The sequence below is a fragment of the Culex pipiens genome, chromosome 3 (genome assembly GCF_016801865.2).
Source record: "Culex pipiens pallens isolate TS chromosome 3, TS_CPP_V2, whole genome shotgun sequence".
NCBI lineage: Eukaryota > Metazoa > Arthropoda > Insecta > Diptera > Culicidae > Culex > Culex pipiens.
The window spans coordinates 113,022,156-113,037,311 of record NC_068939.1 but is presented as its reverse complement, the minus strand read 5'-3'; the positions used below and the strand labels follow the sequence as shown (position 1 = coordinate 113,037,311).

The window sequence follows — 15,156 nt, the reverse complement described above, 5'->3', positions numbered from 1 at the left end:
ATTAAACACACATCTGGTTACTTGAAGAAAAACAAACACAACTTTTTTCATGTAGGTTGATGAACGCTGTCCAAATCATCACTTTCACATTGTAATCACCGCAAACTTTAAACCAAATTGTGCGTACTTGTACCTTTATCTCACCAGCACAATAGACAGAATATAACAATTACATAGTAATGTTAATAGATTTAAACAGTTAATTTCAGAAAAAAATAGGAAACACTTGCAAAGGGCAATCTTCGAGCGCAACTGTCAATGGTTATGCGTAGCAATACATAGAATTAAATCTGATGGGTTTTATTCCAGAGAAATTTAAGGTGTTGAAGTTTTACTGATTGCTTTTCGTATACCATGAGCATTTATAACAGTATTTGTTAAAACTCAAAAGTTTTCCACTATGAAATGTCAACCAAGCATGAGGACGCCCTCATTAGACGCCATTCCATCCATTTCTACTAACAACTGGTTCAGGGTTTATTCCGACGTTCATTTCGATACACTCCGATCCGTTCAAGCTGAGGAATGGAACCTGCACCTTGGTGGCCACTGCCTTTGCCAACAGTGTCTTCCCACTCCCAGGGGAACCCAGCAGTAGAGCACATTTGGGAACCTTCGCCCCTAGCCGATCCGGTGCCTCCAAATAATCGACAAATTACATCATATCCTGCTTCGCCTCCTGCAGACCAGCGACGTTTTTGAAGAAAACACCCTGACTTCCATTCACTGGTTCCACCGCGTAAGCTTGGCTCGCTTCATCTGCTTGATGATGATACCCCTCATCCAACTCAACCGCGCAATTATCATTCCCGTGGCCACCAGCGTAAACAGAATCTTCCCACTAATGTCCCCGCTCTGTTTAACCTGCACCGAAACCCCATCCTTAATTCCCAAATGCGCCAAAACCTGCTTCAGCTTCTCCTCAAACTTGTCCACGTCCGCCACGGCAAAAAAGTGGTGAGTTTTGCGTTACTCACATCGATAAGTCGAAGTGACAGTTTAAATCTAACAGGAATGTATAAATGCTATTTGAAGACGGAACCGATTTAAAGCAGGCTTCGTTAAAGTTAATAAGCAACACAATAATCTCTTCAAGATAGCTTAAAGTGTTGCGAATAAAACCGAATTAAAACTCTACAATGAATTCTTAACATTATCTTTAAGATATCTTAAACCTATTATTAAGTGTTTTGTCAATGAAACCAGTAGGTTCTAATAAAAGTCATAGTAAAACTTTGTAGCATTTTTTAAAACTATTATAAAAATATATAAGAATATAAGGCATTTCACTTGTTACTTGGGAATGTATGGCACTTGTTGTAGATTTATTATTTCAATTAACGAATGAACTCATTTGTTATGATGGTGTGCGTTGGTAGCACTATTCTCTCGATTTTGGCGCTGAGCCCTCAATAAATTTTGAGGGAACGATTCTCTCGACTCGGAATTTTGGGTGTAAACATCACAGGCGTGCAGGCCAGATCCTTCCGCATCTATTGGTATATATAACATTGAAGTTTGGAGCACCCTGGAGCTTGGTACAGACCTTGGGCATTTTTTCGAAAAATCGGTCCCAGCAAAATCGAATGGCGTCTCGGGCGTCGCGAGGTGCGACACATATCTTTTTTGCCGAGGGCGATTTTTCGAAAAAAAAATGCCGCACTTTGAAGGTCTGTACCGAGCTCCAGTGATGTTGAAAATAAATGCTTCAGTGGCTCAAAATTTGACGATTTTGAAAAAAAAACGGGTTAAATTCCAATTCAAATGCAAAGCGTTAGCTCCTGTTACGTCCAATCAAGCTCATATTTGGGATTTGGGCTCAGTATGCCCACCGGAACAAACCTCTGAATGCCCGCCGAAAACTAATTTTTGTTACACTCTAGTGTGACATATCCCGTGTACATAACGAAGTCCGATTCTAAACTTAGCTTTTTAATAAAGTACACAAATTAAAAAAAACTTCTTTTTTATGAAAAGACGTACAAATTTTTTTTTATCTCCTTTTTAATAAACTTTTTGAAAATCTGAAAATTATTAGCAAATGGCGGTGTGTGTGGTGGGATGTTGATCATCAAATTGTCAATCGATTATCTCGGCACTGGCTGAACAGATTTTGTCCGTTTTGGTCTCATTCGATCCGTCTTGGAGTTCCATAATCCGCTTTTGAAAATTATGAAGTTTAGTTAATTGCTTTAAAAGCTATGATAGAAGAACTTGAATTTAAATTTTCATCGGCCTTATTACTTTTAAAATTTTAAATCGTAGTATTGCTCATGTTTGAAAAACGTTTATGAATCTCTTTTTTATCACGTGAAATAATAGAAAACATAAACTTACCAACGAATTCTAGGTCCACCTTTTGAACAATTTACTTTTTGTTCACTTTTGACCTTTGGTCAAGCAACCCTTTGTCTTTCATGTTTTTGTCGAGTGAACTTTTATCTTATCAGTCTTATGTATTCGACCTTTGGTGAGACATCTTTCATACCGTGTGGACAAGGAATGATTGAAACCAATTTCTGTATTTCTATGTTAGTTCGAAAAATATAGGGATGCATCTATAATGACTTTTTGAAAAAAGTTTATAACAAATCTCAAAAATTCACTTTTTGCAGCTGAGGCAAAAATTTCAAAATTTGCTGAAAAGATGGCATGGACTGACGTTTTAATTTTTAATCATAGGCAGTGAATCAGTTTAATTCAAATTGTTTTGTGGTTAACCTAATTATGTCTAATTAACTATTCTCTAAGCAACAATGTGTTGAAAAGACTGCAAACACAAAGATAACTTCAGATGTTTACGTAAATATTCCACATTTAAAAACAATTTCCACCCCCTTTAAAGGCTGCTCATTCCTGCACTGAAGAGTAACTTCTTGGTACAGCTCACAAGAGTAACTATCCAGCCCCCAAGTAGTTCATCATCACCGAGAGTTGTACGACACTACAGTTTGAACAAGTTACAGCACAAAACCGCAACATTCCCCTGTTCACCTCCTCACCCTAGTCTCTCTCTCTCTCTCGACACGATAACGAGAGTGGTTTTGATGATAAAGGCCGATAAGAAAAACATCGTGTGTGTGTGTGTGTGTTTGTGTGTGACACTACTCAGGGTAGTTAGTACCTTACCTGTATCGCTCATGTCGAGTAAAACTGCCACCCACAAGATGCAGACGATGTACGTCTTCGTCATTGTCATTTTGGCTGCTGCTTCCAGTGTTGCCAGCTACACTCACACGCACACACCCACACAGAGCGTGGTAGTGATGCTGTGCTGTTATGCTTCTTATCTGAAGGAACTTCTTATACGCTTGTTTTTTCTTTCTTTCTGCGGGATCCAGAGGGCGCACTCGTTCAGAAGTAGTTCGTGCAACCGTTATCGCTTCCTGTTTCCGGTGAAAAACACACTTTTACACTCTATGTATGGAATGCTGCAGTGGCGGCGCAGCTGCTTGACATCGGGGCTTCCGGTTAGAGGGAAAGTTTTTACCGTCCTGCCGGGGGATCCTTCAGTCTTCTTTTTGTGTTTGTTATCTTTGCTGCTTTTTTGTTCGAGTGTGCGAGCTCCTTTTTTTCTAGGTTAGGTTCTTGTTCTAGTTTCAATAGGATCCTACAACGCCGATGTAAAATAATATTGTTGCACACTACTGTTTAGAAATAGCACACATACACACAGACACACTCTCACGTACAAGCTGGAAACTCTAGTTTTTCCTCTAGTTTAGTCGTTGCTCGAAGGAACTATGATAAGAGCATAACCGGTCAGCAGGTTGTTGGGGACAGACGGGAGGACGGCGATGAAGATGAAAAATGAAAGGCAGATATTCCCCCACTACTTCTAGGGTCGTCGGATGCTCAAGCCTTGGGTTCTTCTTTCTCTGGGTGTCAAGCTACACAATCGCTTATTTACACGTGCACTAGTTGGCAACAGTGGTGGGTCTCGTGGCGCAGGGGTAGCGGCTTCGGCTGCCGATCCCGATGATGCTATGAGACGCGGGTTCGATTCCCGCCTTATCCACTGAGCTTCTATCGGATGGTGAAGTAAAACGTCGGTCCCGGTTTCTCCTGTCTCGTCAGAGGCGCTGGAGCAGAAATCCCACGTTAGAGGAAGGCCATGCCCCGGGGGGCGTAGTGCCAATAGTTTCGTTTTTTTAGTTGGCAACAGAATCGAGAAAAGAAACAGCTATTTACTATGTACAAAAAACAACCCCCGACTCTATCCAGGACGAGCCAGCCCACGTGGAGCGAAAAGTTTCCTAGCACCACCCTATCGCACTTCCGGGCAAGCAGTTCCGGTCCCCGGCAATGAATTATGTAACGAACCGAAATCACTTTCGAATTAAGTCAACTTGACCACTGCCGACGCTGCCATTGTCCTTCTTGTCCACCAACTTTCCCGGCATCCGTCGTCCTGCTCTACCGGCAGCCATCTTTTCCACCATCCACCATCTTGTCCGTGCCAATAGTGTTCACCTCAAGTTCAGGCGCAGCTCACCCTTGAAAGTGTGCTCACTTCCGAGCGATTTTCACCCCAATCACTTGGTTCCTCCTCCCAATGTCCAGCGTAGGTCCCTGCGGGACGTCCTCACTGTGACCAGGCATTTCACGCCCGACTGAATATTCAATAGATTGCAATCGCTGGAGCGCGCGCGACTAGACTTGGAGACTGGCGTCCGAGGCGATCTGGGAAAGAGAGAGAAGAAAAAACACTACCATCAGATAAGAATAATGACACCTTCTTTCAGCAGCAGCAGCAGCACACAGAGACTCTTGGTGCTAAGATCTGCACAGTAGAACAACGAGAGAGAGAAGGTTAGACCGACTTGGAAGGGGGTTGAACCTGCTAAGCGGCGAGGGAAATTTGAGAAAATTAGTTTTCGTCGGTTTTCTCGGTTTGATGGTTTTCCTTTTTTTGCTTGCTAGACAACGCAATGCAATTCAGTATGCAGGGAGTGGGGAAAAAGTGCTGGTGTGGAATTGAGTTTTAATTGGGTTTTATGTTTTGCGTGGGAAACTGTTTTGGTCTAGGAAAAAAAAGGTACCAGTTATATAAGTGTTTGTTGCAACACCTTAAATACAACTCGACATGTTTGAAGTTGACGTCAGTAAACGCTTCAGTTTTGTCAAGGTATGGTAGATTTGGGCTCTCTGAACACGCTCCAATCGACAAAAATGAATTTAAGCGAATTTTCTGCCAATAAATAAAATTGTCATTGTCATTGGGTTTAAATGGTATAGAATCATTTTAAGCAACCAAGCGTGCCTGTGCAACCATTCCATTTATACCCGATGAATGAATTCACTGAAATTCAATTCTGTCGACTGAAGCGTATCCAGGGAGCCCAAAACTACAAAATCTTGACGAAACTGAAGCGTTTACTGACATCAACTTCAAAATGTCAACTTCAAATTACAACTTCAAAAATGTCGAGTTGTGAAATCAGTGACGTTCTTAGACTTCGATAGAAGGGGGAGGTGGAATTTTAGATTACGGAATTAATGAATGACCTCTAGCCAAATGTTAATCAAGACCAGGTAAGTTCAGAGAACAACGGCGTAATCTATGGCATAAACAAAATAAGAAAATAGAAAAAATTAAATTACAAACCGTGGTTTCATTTTACTATAATTCAGTTGTATTGCAATCATTAATTTTCAAAACTTGTTGGAATCGAGGAAGTTTTTTTTGGGAATTTTTTTTTGTGGTACTGTACTTTAGGAATTAAAAAAAACCTTTTTTAGACGAGGACAAACATGCTAAAAATGATTATCAATACAGGAAAATGCATTTTATATTGTTTTCGGCTGATTGGACGTCTATATCCATTGAAATTTTGAAGTTTCTTGAAAAGAATTTTTTGCCCTCTGATTTGTGGTTTTGTCAATTTTGTAGGGTAAATTTTCAATGTAAAAAAAGCATATATGCTGAATTTTAAGAAAAAGTTTTATGAAAAAGTAAAAAAATCTGACGAAATTTTGCTAAAAAAAATACCATTTGTCGTTTGTTGTGGACGTGCTACCTTGAATGTGAAAATTTCTTTAAAGATACTGCCGTTCACCATAGAAATATTTAAAAAATCCACATTTTTTATTTTTTTTACTCGTAATTTTCCTAGTATTACCAACTTGAATTTCTTATACTAAAATAAGCAGAAGCAGCTTGTGCTCAAGGCCTACTTTCAGGGGATTGCAATTCATTGCACTGATACATGGCACAACCAGTTTTGTTTAGGAAATTCATGTTTTTATTATTGAAGTGCTGTTTCTCGGCAATGGTTTGGATTAGTTTGAGATATGCATTGATTCTTATGTAAAATTATCCGGGGAACACGATAGTGATCGAATAAAATATATATAAATATAAGGAATGGGTAAAATCACGTTTTAAATCATAAACTGCAATGAAACAATATTGGAATGCATTTGAGGGTTGATATTTTATTTTTGAATGAATTCATCGGACAATTTCCTAGAAAATGCAACCAGAAGAAAGTCTTTTGGTTTAATAGTTGGAAAGTTACGAGTAAAATAATAAAAAAGTTTTTTAGAAAATCGTCAAAAAGGGGTCGGTGCCAAAAAAAGGAGGATGGTCCAATCGGCACCAAACTTAAGATTTCTGTTAACTATCGATAGATGAACGTTCCCTCCAAGTTTGGTCTAAATCGATGAAGGTCGAGTCCAAAAGTGTACCTAGTTGACACGGAATGACCCATACTGAAACTTTTGACAGTTGAGTTGCGAGAAATAGCAGTGATATTAAAACTGTTTTTAGGCAATTTTTGAGAAAAAAATATGTTTTTCTGGAATTTTGAGCACACCATATCAGGCGTTCAATTTTTCACAAAAGTCCCTTTGTCAAATTTCTATCTATTCATTGTGTCGAGCTACAAATAACTGAAAAATGTGTCTTAGTAAAAATCCAGAAAAAATAACGGGGTCGTATCACCCCTCCGTTACGAGATATCGAAAAATGGACCTCGGATTCGTGATCAGGAACCAAAAATACCCCTATGGGCAAGGTTTAAAAGAAATCGAAAAAAGGTCGGGGCAACTGTTGTGTGATTTGGTGGAGAATGATTGTCGAATTTAAGTATGATCCCTAATTACCCTTAAGGGCAGCGATGGAATAATCATCATCAAAAGAAGATCATTGGACGTTCATCAAGAGAAAAAATCCGAAGAGAGCATGGCTTTTCTCTCTCGCGCACGAAAGATCTGTAAAAGGAATCTAAAAAAATCATCATCTTGATTATTCGGCGGAATATCTTTTTCACTACTACACTTGCAAGTGTAACGTCACACGCCACGTGGCAATGACTGTCAATGATGGTTCTGAAATCAGGGTCCAGAAATAGTAAATTGAAATGAAAACATAATCACGACATGTAAAATGCTTCTACAAAAAACACAAAGAAAGCCTTTTTTTTAATGATACATTCAGAATCAAGATTTGAATGTTTTTCTAAAACAAACATGGCCGCCAAATGGCCGATCTGGAATGATGCCTTTCAGAGTGCTGGCAAGGAAATTCCCGGGCAGACGGTAATAACAAAGTTAATTATATTTCAATAACAAATCCTGTTAAAATAGAGCAATTCTCTACGAAATCGGTCTATTTTCTTCAATTTTAATTTTTGTATTTTTTAATCTGACTGAAACTTTTTTGGTGCCTTCGGTATGCCCAAAGAAGCCATTTTGCATCATTAGTTTGTCCATATAATTTTCCATAGAAATTTGGCAGCTGTCCATACAAAAATGATGTATGAAAATTCAAAAATCTGTATCTTTTGAAGGAATTTTTTGATCGATTTGGTGTCTTCGGCCAAGTTGTAGGTATAGATATGGACTACACTGGAAAAAAATAATACAGGGTAAAAAAAATTTGGTGATTTTTTTATTTAACTTTTTATCACTAAAACTTGATTTACAAAAAAACACTATTTTTAATTTTTTTTATTTTTTGATATGTTTTAGAGGACATAAAATGCCAACTTTTCAGAAATTTCCAGGTTGTGCAAAAAATCATTGACCGAGTTATGAATTTTTTAATCAATACTGATTTTTTCAAAAAATCGAAATTTTGGTCGTAAAATTTTTTTAACTTCATTTTTCGATGTAAAATCAAATTTGCAATCAAAAAGTACTTTAGTAAAATTTTGATAAAGTGCACCGTTTTCAAGTTATAGCCATATTTAAGTGACTTTTTTGAAAATAGTCGCAGTTTTTCATTTTTTTATATTAGTGCACATGTTTGCCAATTTTGGAGAAAATATTTTTGATAAGCTGAGAAAATTCTCTATATTTTGCTTCTTCGGACTTTGTTGATACGACCTTTAGTTGCTGAGATACTGCAATGCAAAGGTTTAAAAACAGGAAAATTGATGTTTTCTAAGTCTCACCCAAACAACCCACCATTTTCTATCGTCAATATCTCAGCAACTAATGGTCTGATTTTCAATGTTAAAATATGAAACATTTGTGAAATTTTCCGATCTTCTCGAAAAATATATTTTCAAAATTTTCAAATCAAGACTAACATTTTAAAAGGGCGTAAAATTGAATGTTTGGTCCATAAATATGTTCAGATCTTTGGTATAATTTTGTCCAATTTCGTCGGGGTCATTATTTTGGCAATGAAATGGGGTCCTTAAGCTAAAATTATTCCAAAAAGTTGAAATTTTGAAAGTTGATTTTTTTTTATTATTTGATATACCCCCTAAGGGACTTTGCTAATATTGGCTTGAACTATGGGATAATTTTGACCGTTTTCGTCGGGGTCATTATTTTGGCAATGAATTGGGGTCCTTAAGCTAAAATTATTCTAAAAAGTTGAAATTTTGAAAGTTGATTTTTTTATTATTTGATATACCCCCTAAGGGACTTTGCTAATATTGGCTAGAACTATGGGATAATTTTGTCCAATTTCGTCGGGGTCATTATTTTGGCAATGAAATGGGGTCCTTAAGCTAAAATTATTCCAAAAAGTTGAAATTTTGAAAGTTGATTTTTTTTTATTATTTGATGTACCCCCTAAGGGACTTTGCTAATATTGGCTAGAACTATGGGATAATTTTGACCGTTTTCGTCTGGGTCATTATTTTGGCAATGAAATGGGGTCCTTAAGCTAAAATTATTCTAAAAAGTTGAAATTTTGAAAGTTGATTTTTTTTTAATTATTTGATATACCCCCTAAGGGACTTTGCTAATATTGGCTAGAACTATGGGATAATTTTGACCGTTTTCGTCGGGGTCATTATTTTGCCAATGAAATGGGGTCCTTAAGCTAAAATTATTCTGAAAAGTTGAAATTTTGAAAGTTGATTTTTTTTTATTATTTGATATACCCCCTAAGGGACTTTGCTAATATTGGCTAGAACTATGGGATAATTTTGACCATTTTCGTCAGGGTCATTATTTTGGCCATGAAATGGGGTCCTTAAGCTAAAATTATTCTAAAAAATTGAAATTTTGAAAGCTGATTTTTTTTTATTATTTGATATACCCCCTAATGGACTTCACTAAAATTGGCTAGAACTATGAAATAATTTTGACCAATTAAATCGTGGTCATTTATTTGACCATGAAATGGGGTCCTTTAGCTTAAATTGATCTGATAAAATTAACTTTTGAAAGTTGTTTTTTTTTAAGTTTGTTATATTCTCTAAGGGAATTGATTTATTTATTGAGAATTTTTGAAATGTGAATAACAAAAACTGTTATTATTTTCACAGAGCGAGGAAGTCGGAGCTGACGTTGAAGTTCGAGCTGGAGAGAGACCTCGGAGACGGCATCGGATTAAGCTAATTTTCAGCAACTTTCACTTGGAGTCGAAATCTGTGAAGTCGGGTGTTTTTGGAGAGCTGAAGTCGGCGTTGACGTCATATCCTGAATCCAGAGTCGGCGGTAACGAAATATTGACGGTAATGATTGATTATTGCTTGAAAGCATTCATTATTCAATAGGTAACCAACCCTTAAAATTTTTAATAAAATGTGGAACTTTGACTCGTCAATATTTAAAGTAGAAATACAAAAATACGAGTATTTTCGTTTTGTTCATGATTCGATTATCCTAAGTCCCATACAAACCTTCGGATAATCGTGTCTGGACTGCACGATGTTTTGTTCAGCAACACATGCCGAGCATTTTGTCACAAAATTTCGCTTAAAAAGTTGATTTAAACAGTATCGCAAAACAAGGCTCATTAAATTAGAGAGTATTTCTAGCAATCACGATTCCAGCCCTAAATTCGTTGGTTTTCTAATTGAAGAACGTTTGCATCCGCACCATAATTGAGTTATCAACTACAGCATCAGGGGAGGTAGTGAGGACTCCTCCACAAAATGGTACAATATTTATCTAGCAGCACGGTTCGGGTTTGGTGCTCCAATTTGATTCCTACCATCGTCGGTGTTCCGCTGACGGGACGAAGCTGCTGCTGCTGCTGCTGCCAAATGAGGAGTTTGTTTGCCGTGGTGGAACGAGCCGAAGAGCCCTGGCCTGGATGATGCCGAATAGTCAAATCTATTTCCGCACCGCGCGCTGCGCGTTAGTCCCAAAATCGTTAATCATCATCAACGGCTAACACGTTCTGTATCCTTTCCGCAAATCGGGGTGTGCAGATTCTTTCGGGGCATGCACAATGGGATAATCCTTGGCGTTTTGAATGTCCAAAAAAGCGTTCAATTAACACAGTTAACAGTCAGATCCAAGTCATGTTCGAAAGAAAAAAATGGGTGTAAGAAAGTTTTAGATGTCGGTTAACCAGGAATTATATTAACTGTATTAAAACATGGATTTGAACTGAATCACTGTGCAAGCTTGAACTTTCAGCCAGCTCTGCATCATCATCAGCAGCATCATCAGCGTTACGGGTACTAGAAATCACGGTTCTTCTGCAAGCTAGCAGCAAGCACTCGGCGTGGCACAATCCGTGGTGGCACGTGACTGTCATGATCCGAGCGAACGTATGCGTAAAATTGAAGAGGACGTTTTGCGAGTGCAACTCCAAAAGAGCACCAAAGTTCACCCCCGACGAATGCAGTCCCGAGGTCCTTACGAGTCACCTCAAATTTCGCCAACTCCGGACGCAAAATAGCTGACATTCCCATCAACGCAACGAGCAGCGCGGGCCCTGCTGCTCGGGTATGATGTTTCAAATTTAATTACTTGAACAAGAGCTCGCCTGCGCTCTACACAGCGAGAGGCTCTGGAGTGACGGATTCTTCGCCGAGATCGTCGTCGTCGAAATGAAACTGTGTCAGTGTCTGTGTTTGGATGTCTATCTGTCAGGACGATGACAATTCATTAAAATTCGCGATCCATAACTCTGGCGCGAGCAAAATTCGTGAAAGACTCGTTACTCGTTTCGACGTGCTTCAGTTTTGCGCCAGAATGTTCAAAGTGAAGGGGTGATTTGCGGTTGGCTGAACAGATTTCATGACTGCTTGGAGATAGGGATTTAAGAATATGTGAATTCATGCACTGCCAAATTCTTGTCTCAGTGCTATTTTTTGAAGAAGTCAAATTTTACTATTAATAGTGATATAGTGGTAAGCGTGGTTGCCTCACACCCCAGTTGGCTTGGGTTCGATCACAGACGGTCCCGGTGGCATTTTTCGAGACTAAATTTGTCTGATCACGAGGAAGTAAATGTTGGCCCCGGTCTAACCTAGAGGTTAGGTCGTTAGCTCAGTCCAGGTGTAGGAGTCGTCTCCCTGGGTTCTGCCTCGGTAGAGTCGCTTATAGGCAGTTGGACTCACAATCTAAAGGTCGTCAGTTCTAACTCAAGGGTGGATGGGAGCTTAGGTGTAAAAAGAGGTTTGGATTGTCTCACTGTTTCAAACCTTCGAAAACCTAGTATCGAGTAGGAATCTCGCAATAGAGAACGTCAAGGCAATGCTGTAGAGTGAACAATTTGATTTATCTGATTGCGTGACTGGATTGCACAGGTGTTGATAGCCAGCATGTTAAATATATGTTTTTTAGACCCACGCGTGGCGTTCCCTAACCCTCAAGGCGTTTTTTTTTGATCAATTTTTTTGTGGAAACAGCCTAAGATTTTGCAAAAAGCATCTCGAAAAATGCAATATGATTAAATCATTTAAAAAAACTAAAATCAGTTATTATACAGCAATTCCCCACGAAAACAGCATGATTCGAAAAAAAGTCAAATTTTTTCTGGGGGTTCAATGGCCGAAATAATTAGACCCGTATTTTTTTCTTTGGCCATTAGTGTTAGGGTTGTTCGAAAAATTGCCATTTTTGGAAAAACCCACATTTTTCAAAAGATCATGACTCCGCGACATTTCAACCGAAGTTTGTATACTTGGGTCTTTCTCAGCCAATTCACACAAAATCCAAAAAAGTTACCCCTTTGACTTTAAAACTTAAAAACGAAAAAACCCAAAGAAGTTGTTTCCATCAGTTTTTTTCCGAAATCTCGTAAAATTTCCTATAAGTTTGACACTTCTTAAAGCGATGCAGTGGCATGGATATTCAAAACATAATTAAATTACGAATCACAAAAATATTTAAATAACTTACGCTCTTCTCGAATGTAAAATTTTATAAAAAGTGCCAATTTTTCGAATGCTAATATCTCAGAAAGATAAAAAGTCCGACATACAATGTTTAATATGCCCAGTTTAGTAAAATTTGCTGCTTTTTATCTCCCTCATTTAAAAAAACATTGAAAAATCGCATAAAAAATCAATTTTAAAAAAGCTTCCCAGACATATCAACTTAGAATTTGTATTTGTGAATGTGCCCACCAGGTTTCTGTGAACTAGTTAAATTTTGTTTAAAGTTTTTGTTTCCACTCAAAAGTTGAATCAAAAGTTTTAACATTTTATATCAAATTTGTACTACTGAAAATGCCTAGAAATTTTGAGATTTTTTCCATTATGTTTCAAAAACACTTAATATTTATTATTCACTATTTTATGTTGTCTTCTTCTAAAGGAAAATTATCCAAAGAATCCGAAAATGCATTCCTTTTTCCGATTCAAATTCATGTTCATGGAGAAAGTAATGACACTTGAGAGTATTAAAATAATACTGTTCATCAATTTTTATAATCATAGTTTACTAACTTTCAAAACTTAAAATATATTATGAAACTTTTTCTACAAGTACTTTGAACCCTTCTCAGTATTATTCCATACCATTCCGTTCGTATTTAATTTGTACTCTTAATTTTGCGAGAAAATCTCAAACCTATCAAAGTCACCCCGGTTTACGGTATTCCGTTTTTTTCTTTTTAAAAGGAAATAGTGAAAAATTCTTGCCCACCAAACTGAAGCTGGTGACAGCATGCATCATTCTAAAGTGGCAGTTTCCTGCAAATTGTCGGTGGAATGCACAATTTCGTCAAATTAAATATGTTCGGCCCAATTTAGGTACTAGGCAAGGCTCAAAATAGGGACAAACACCCTATAAAGATTTACAGTCGACTCTCTATGTGTCAATGTCGAGAGACCGTCGAGGAAAGGAGACATCAGGTTAAAAAAATCTGTTCCACCTCTCCTTAGCTACTCTTTTTAAGACATTTGAAATATCAGAAGAGCTTTCGTGTCATCATTCGCAAATGTCCCCTTTTTCGGTGCCGCAGTTTGTGTGCACAAAAGGGTTCACAACTTCTAACTCGCGCTGCTGCCTTTTCGTCGCTCCGCCGAGGCTGCAAATTTAATGCGTAACACTTTAATCGCATATTAATTATTGTTGACAGACAGTCAGACACGTCCGCGAAATGGGAAACACGAACAAAAGCAGCATCAGCAGCTTCAACATGATTCTATCGTTGGAAGCTAACAAGCCTCACGCCTCCTGGGCCGTCGTCAAATTTCGTGCGCTGCCAAAACAAGGCCGTAGTTATTAAATTTTAACAAGCCGCCCGTCATTTAATCATTCGCAATTGGCCCCCCGAATCACGACGAGTTGCCGTCGTGGACGCGGGCGTGTTGTTTTTCGGACCCGCTGGAAATTGAGATTCTGAACAGGAGTTGGAGCCAAGAGGGGTGGTGAAGCCACGATGGGACTCACGCACTGCAGATACTGTGGCCGAGATCCGGAGGGGAATTTGAACCCGGCCTGTTCGGCATGTCAATTAATATTGGTGAACGGAACGTATAACTAGGTTTCCCGTGGAAAGACTCGGCGAGAGTGGAGAGGTGAAATTAGTCGGATTCGGTAATGATCGAAATGCTGATTTGATGCGTTTGAAATTTCTTTTTTGATTTGATGATTTAATGATTTAATGATTTAATGATTTAATGATTTAATGATTTAATGATTTAATGATTTAATGATTTAATGATTTAATGATTTAATGATTTAATGATTTAATGATTTAATGATTTAATGATTTAATGATTTAATGATTTAATGATTTAATGATTTAATGATTTAATGATTTAATGATTTAATGATTTAATGATTTAATGATTTAATGATTTAATGATTTAATGATTTAATGATTTAATGATTTAATGATTTAATGATTTAATGATTTAATGATTTAATGATTTAATGATTTAATGATTTAATGATTTAATGATTTAATGATTTAATGATTTAATGATTTAATGATTTAATGATTTAATGATTTAATGATTTAATGATTTAATGATTTAATGATTTAATGATTTTATGATTTTATGATTTTATGATTTTATGATTTTATGATTTTATGATTTTATGATTTTATGATTTTATGATTTTATGATTTTATGATTTTATGATTTTATGATTTTATGATTTTATGATTTTATGATTTTATGATTTTATGATTTTATGATTTTATGATTTTATGATTTTATGATTTTATGATTTTATGATTTTATGATTTTATGATTTTATGATTTTATGATTTTATGATTTTATGATTTTATGATTTTATGATTTTATGATTTTATGATTTTATGATTTTATGATTTTATGATTTTATGATTTTATGATTTTATGATTTTATGATTTTATGATTTTATGATTTTATGATTTTATGATTTTATGATTTTATGATTTTATGATTTTATGATTTTATGATTTTATGATTTTATGATTTTATGATTTTATGATTTTATGATTTTATGATTTTATGATTTTATGATATTACGGTTTTGTGGAAGGAAGGACTTCCTACAAGTTTTAACCAAG

The 15,156-nt window shown here is 36.8% G+C and overlaps 1 protein-coding gene across 2 annotated transcripts in view; it reads right to left on the bottom strand.

Annotated features, from left to right (window-relative positions):
- LOC120426607 (zwei Ig domain protein zig-8-like) overlaps positions 1-15,156 on the bottom strand; it is a 772,331-nt gene that overhangs the window by 332,918 nt on the left and 424,257 nt on the right. For both annotated transcript variants that reach the window (XM_052710389.1, XM_052710390.1), the window contains exon 2: positions 3,130-4,683. In XM_052710389.1, the coding sequence (XP_052566349.1) occupies positions 3,130-3,199 (70 nt within the window). In that variant the 5' untranslated portion in view covers positions 3,200-4,683. The remainder of the gene's footprint in view (positions 1-3,129; positions 4,684-15,156) is intronic.